This window comes from Castanea sativa, chromosome 11, assembly GCF_040712315.1.
Source record: "Castanea sativa cultivar Marrone di Chiusa Pesio chromosome 11, ASM4071231v1".
In the NCBI taxonomy this organism is placed as follows: Eukaryota; Viridiplantae; Streptophyta; class Magnoliopsida; order Fagales; family Fagaceae; genus Castanea; species Castanea sativa.
This window is the reverse complement of record NC_134023.1, coordinates 68,210,826-68,216,864: the sequence shown is the minus strand read 5'-3', so window position 1 is coordinate 68,216,864 and position 6,039 is coordinate 68,210,826. Positions and strand designations below refer to the sequence as shown.

At 35.6% G+C, this 6,039-nt stretch overlaps 1 protein-coding gene across 1 annotated transcript; it reads right to left on the bottom strand.

Moving 5' to 3' along the window:
- Window positions 1-933: 933 nt before the first annotated feature.
- Window positions 934-4,808, bottom strand: LOC142617681 (L10-interacting MYB domain-containing protein-like). Its single transcript, XM_075790632.1, has 3 exons — window positions 4,167-4,808; window positions 3,462-3,824; window positions 934-1,751 (listed from the first exon to the last, which is right to left on the bottom strand). Exons 1-3 carry the CDS (start codon window positions 4,446-4,448, stop codon window positions 1,119-1,121), a joined length of 1,278 nt encoding a protein of 425 aa, XP_075646747.1. The 5' UTR covers window positions 4,449-4,808; the 3' UTR covers window positions 934-1,118.
- Between the last annotated feature and the right edge of the window lie 1,231 nt (window positions 4,809-6,039).

The window sequence follows — 6,039 nt, the reverse complement described above, 5'->3', positions numbered from 1 at the left end:
TCTATATAGTCTAAACAACTTCCCAAAACTCGAAGAAAAGAATTAACAAACCACAAAAAAGGTCCTCCCCAACATGTTTCCATGTTTCTGAACAAGCAAATACAAGTCCTCAAGATTCCTTAACCAACAAAGCAACTATAAGCTACAAGAAAGTTTTCTTTTTTTTTTATTGTAAACTACAAGAAAGCTAAGGAAAACAAAACAAGTTAGAATCTCATCACCAAAAGTATTTCCTGTTTGTAATCTCACAGTATACCAAAATTTGCAAAACTATCTCAAGCAGAGCAGAGATTCTTATATTTTTCTCAAATTTGAAGGATTTTTTTTCCTTTCCTTTAATTTTCATATATTTTCTCTGCAAGCAAAAATTCATGCCGCTATTAAACCTGCTTTCAACTTAAGTTCTTTTTTTCCCTTCGGATCACAAACAATGAATATGTATGGACCCGAAATCTCAAAATTCCTGGATTTTTTTCTTCTTCTTTTCCTCTGTTTTTCTCAGTATCCGAACAGGGCCTAGAATTATGATGAAGAGAGAGAGAGAGAGAGAGAGAGAGAGAGAGAGAGAGAGAGAAGTGACCCCATGCAAGCAAAAAGCTGAGAGAGGCAAGGAGGAAGTTATGCAGAGAATTGCATTTATGCACGTCCAAGCAGAGATCTCTGAAGCAAAACTCTTATTAGTCCAAGTAGAGTAGTTACGATCCTGCACAGAATATAAATATTCCAATTTCAATATCAGATAACTGAAACAAAAAATGAATTTAGAAAATTAAGAAAGATCCAGCTTTGTTTGGTTCCCAAAAAAAAAAAAAAAAAAAACAGTTTCCGTCACTTTCCTTCCAAATTCGACAGTATTGATGTATCAGAATAATAAAATTCAAGTAGAGTAGTTACTTCATGATTGGAAAACAGTATGTATCAGCTCAGAAAACGGAACAAGTAAGCATACGTAGATATTCATGACAATTAATTGGTAACCATTGTCTTACATACACACCCTTGGTAAGCATTTTAGTTTCTACCAATCAACACAAAACAAAATTCACATAGTGCAAGAAGTACAACATTGAAAATCCGATTACAACACCAATCCTATCGAGACAATCCCCTTTGCTTCACTAAAAATGATATTCAGGGTGCCTTTGGTACTCATTTTCTAGCCACTTTAGCTGGAGGTCCTTGTCATCGCAAAGCGCTGCGAACATGTGCCTACCCTTATCTTTTTCCATGAAGTAGACGGTGCTGAATAGATGAAGGTAATGACCCGAGTGCACCCCGGGAAGACTCAACACCATGTCCAGAATTGTTTTAACCTGAGCAAGCTTTGTGGAAGCAAATGGTGTACGGGTACCTACACTCCTACTTTCAAGAAAAACCTCTGAGATGCTCTTCAAAGAGTCGGACATCTCTTGCGCAACTGAACGCTTTTTTTTTTTTGATTTCTTGCAAATTGGCTTGAAAAGATGGACATTGGTTGCCAAGCCTTTCCCCTTAGTCATTGTCGGTCCTGCCCTCGACGATGATGGACCTTGAACCTCCATTGCGTCAACATTTAGAAAAGGTTCACATTGGGGATCAACAAATTGTGTGCTATCAGCAGAGTCCCCAGAACCTTCGGTGGTTTCCTTTGGCATTTGACCACTTGTGCAGAATGCATTTTTTCCCGTTGCAACTGTACCTCCAAACATGATGTTCATCGCCTCACGATTCGGCAAACGTTTATTTTTGAAGCTTTTTGCACTGGGACATGCCTACATGTGGAGAACCGGTTAGTTAGAACACAATAATATATAGAGAGAGATTGGCATTAAATTATAGACAAATTTCATATTTGCATATTCTTGTTTCTTCTATTGAGGCGAACATTTTCAGTATTGCATTCAAACTAATTAACCAGAACTGATTTAAACAACAGGGGAATATGTCACAGGTTTACCAACCATTTAGCTTCCTAGGTTTAAGCTTAGGATCCCTAAACATGTCATGATTGATGAATTTCGAAGTAATCCAATATATAAACAGTTCAGCAAGACTAGGATTAAAATGATGAAGGTGAGGAATCACCAAATAAACTTTTTAACATTCTTGCTCTTAGAATATTTTATTGCTTCAGAACCACGTCAGAATCACTTGGAAAAAGTCTTTTGGCAATATGAGTAGTGTTAGACTAACTGTTGATTACATCAATTGGATGCTCAAGTCAAGTGAGCGTGAGTCTTTCAATTTCCTTTTCTTTTTTTGGCTCAATCTATTGTCCTATATCTCATTAGCAATGGCTGTTATTCTTAAGTGGAATATCCACATGTATACTAGTGATGCACTAAACAAAGTTACTAGAACCAGACAAAAGATACTTCCTTCGAGATGATTATCAATCATTCAAAAGCTTTGTTTAACATTAGCATTGTCATTATGAGCCATGGCCTTAAGACTTCTAGGTAATCTCTTCATGGGATGTATGTGGAACAAGTTCTGTTGTGTTGGTTATTTTGGAGGTTTAGGGAATTTGAGCATCCTCTAGAGTACAAGTGGTGTGATAAGTAACCTTTCCAATAAAAAAAACCCAACAGATATTTAAAAATTTTCATTTGCTAACAGATTTATATTGGACCAAATAAACTGAAAAAAATATTTTAAAAGCTTTGTTTACTAAGTTATGCAAGCGTTTGGAATTAACTTAATTAAATTTTTGCTAAAATTATGTAGATATATTTGTATTTTGAAAATGTGATATTTTAAAAAATTTTACGTAAATGTATTGGAAACAAGGCTCTCGGATATTTTTAAGACTAAGATATTCTCTTGGCCAAGGTCTTATGAGTATTGTGGGAAAAATATAATATGGATTAAAAAAAAATTGTTTTGATAAGGAACAGAAGTTAGATATTGGGTGAAGGAAAGCTGCTGTTTCAGACATAATTGAATCCTAAAGATAAAGAGTGCTCTCCTAGTCTGACAAGGCCAAGTGTAGTATTAAGCACATAATAGAGTCCTATTAAAGAAAACATAAAAAAGGCATATGAGAGTGTATTGAAACATAAAAAAGGCATGTGGAAATAAATATGAAAAGAAAGGACCATCTGCTTCATTCGAAAGTATTGAAACAGTAAAGGTGGCAATAATATCATAATGGAAGCGTGTCATGGATGAAATCAATAAGTGTAGCTCAAATAATAGGACAGTACATATATATATGGGTTTTTCTTTAGAAGAAATCAATAAGAATATGAATTGAATATAAAAACAGCAAACACAATAAGAGAAGTAGAAGTTTGGCGAAAATGTAATATTTGAATTGTGGACTGGAGATATTTCATGGGTCCCTAAAACAATTCCAGTGAATAACAAAGCATTAACATTTGCATAGAGAAAACAAATGATATAAAAAAATTGGAACTGAACAAAGATTGTGATAAATTTTTTGAACAATAATAAATAATGGGAGAGAAATAGAGACAAACCGTAATCTTCCGGGTCCACCACTCATCAGGGGCCTGAAGCAGTCCAGTGCTAGCATCATAACCCAACCCACTCTCATTGTCAAAACACTCGTTATACTGCTTCCACCCTTTTTTCAAATGATCCCATTTGTTTTTAATCTGCAGGAAAGTCACCACTTTTCCAAAATGGTTATCCAACTGCTGAATGACTGCATCAACCCCAATTTTGGTTAGAAATCCTCCGCTCCTCCGGCCTTCTAGGACTTGAACAGCACAGAACTCACAAAAAGCTTGTAGTTCCTTAATGTCTTTCCAGTCAGCTCTCGGATCATTACTAGCACCGTCCTTCGATTTCTCCCTACCCATTGTTGCTACAAGTTCCTTCTATACTCATTGAGGCATTTCAACAACCAGTTGATGTGCATGTCATATAATCAGTTAGGCATGCCCACATGAAAAATGCAAACTGAACTCACATATACATTTATATACAACAGAGGTAGGAAGACAATTTACATACGGTATTACACGAAGGATCAAGAAACCCACATTATAATAGTGTCATGGAAAACACAAACAGCCACACACAAACGTTGAACAGAAACACCACACACAACCGATGAACACAAAAAAAGAAAAACAACACCACAGATTGATGAAGCCTCATGGATCAAATTATAACCACACCAACAAATGAGAGAGCATGAGAAATTAGAGGCAACTTACCCGTGAATGCAGAGCTAGACAATGGCAGCAACGATGTCCCAAGCTCCGAGAAGGTTTGCTCGCGTGAAGGAAGAGCAGAGGGGGTCTTTTGAGAGAGTTCCGCGTAATGGGCTTTCTTCTACCATGTGCACTGCTCTGTTTTGATGGATTTCTGGTTGGTGAGTTCATTGAAGATGATTCGGACGGAGCATTGAAGAGGATTGAACACATTTCTGCCAGGGTAGTTGGGAGAAAAGAAGAAAGCTGAAGAGAAAAATATCCGTTGAACGAGGAGGAGCGCATCGTTTTGATGAGATGGAGCTGGGCTTGTGCGATCAGATGGCTTCAGGGGTGCGCACCGTTGTCATCAGAGGATGGAGCATTGAGATGGAGCTGGGCTTATCACGCATGCGTTGGAGGTTTAAGTGAAACGGTGCGTCTCAGCTCCTCACGCATGCCTTGGAGGTTTAAGTGAAACGGTGCGTCTCGGCTGAGTAGTTTTTAGAAGGTCCATGAACAGTTGAATCCACGCGTGGTTTTTAAGTGAAACGGTGCGTCTTCTTTCAGCTCTTTGCTTTTCTTCTTCGCGTTTCCCTCAGCGCGTTTTTCCCTGCATATCACAAACGCAAACGCACAGACGCAGGAATAATCTCTATCCAAACGCTCTCTAAAGATTGTATCATGATAGAACCTACACTATGCAACGTGGCCTAATTAAGCATTGTTTTCAATGGGGTATAAGCAAGGAAAGTTGTGTTAGTGAATTGATTTGGAAATTATAATTTATAATCTAATCCACCAAAAAATTAAAATAAATAAATCTGGCATGCATCATGATTCATGAGCGATCAATAAAGTTTGATATCAATTAGAGAAGCAGCCCTTAGGACTTTGAGAGAAACTTTGTGTAAAGGGCAACATAAATATTTCTTTTTTCCTATTTATATAAATCCAATACAAAATTTCACTTTCAATAAAATCTGCCAAGCATAATAATCAATATAAACAAGAAATTTTCCAAAATCAACATACACAATACCAAAATTTACATGAAAACCTTCAATGTGAAAGAAAAATCATTGGACTAATATCTTCTAATACTAATTCAAAATCAATGGAGTTAACATTGGTCCACTAGAGGCATGGAAATATTAAATATAAAAATCATTGGCACACAAATAACAATTAATTCATCGAGAAATGTTATGTCCATGATACTTTCATAACAAATCTTAAGTAGTAAGTTATTATTAGTTGTTACTAGTGAACAAAAAAGTAATTTCAAATTAGGACTAATAATAATTTACCACCTAAAATTTGTTAGGTTAATATTATGAATATAGAATTTATATAATTCAATAAAAATCAACAGATAACACGTTTGCATCTAAGTTGTAAACTACCAATCTAAAAATACTTTTGGCAAATTATACATACAACAAAAGAAACCATTATCGCCTTGAATAAAATGCTAAATCTTTATCAAAATGAGTTGGGCCTGGCATCTCCACATAGTATGACGGCCCAAAGAGCCCTCTCAAACGAAAATGGCTAATTTCTTGATAACAAAATGGGGTATGATAAAGTGTATGTCAAGCTCACGTTGTTGCAGGACGGAGCTAATAAGACTTAGAGTTACGGGTGCAAAATTATAAACATTTTTTTTTTTTTCTTGAAACTCAAAGTAAGCATTCATTTAGAAGATAAATACTATGTCCATAATATTTTCATTATATTTTTACAATAAATTATAAGTGATAGGTTATTATTGGTTGTTATAAGTGGGAAAAATAAGTAATTTACGTTGTGGATTCAAATTATAACTAATAACAACTTACCGCATGTGATTTGTTGTAAAAATATTGTGGACGTAGCACTTCTCAATTTAGAAAGT

What these genes read in the sequence shown, in the direction of transcription:
- LOC142617681 (XM_075790632.1), bottom strand. Translation starts at nt 4,448, where the DNA reads ATGCGCTCCTCCTCGTTCAACGGATATTTTTCTCTTCAGCTTTCTTCT. An exon ending in GTCTAGCTCTGCATTCACGG is followed by an intron (nt 3,825 to 4,166) that starts GTAAGTTGCCTC and finishes CAATGAGTATAG; the next exon opens with AAGGAACTTGTAGCAACAAT. An exon ending in GGTGGACCCGGAAGATTACG is followed by an intron (nt 1,752 to 3,461) that starts GTTTGTCTCTAT and finishes CTCCACATGTAG; the next exon opens with GCATGTCCCAGTGCAAAAAG.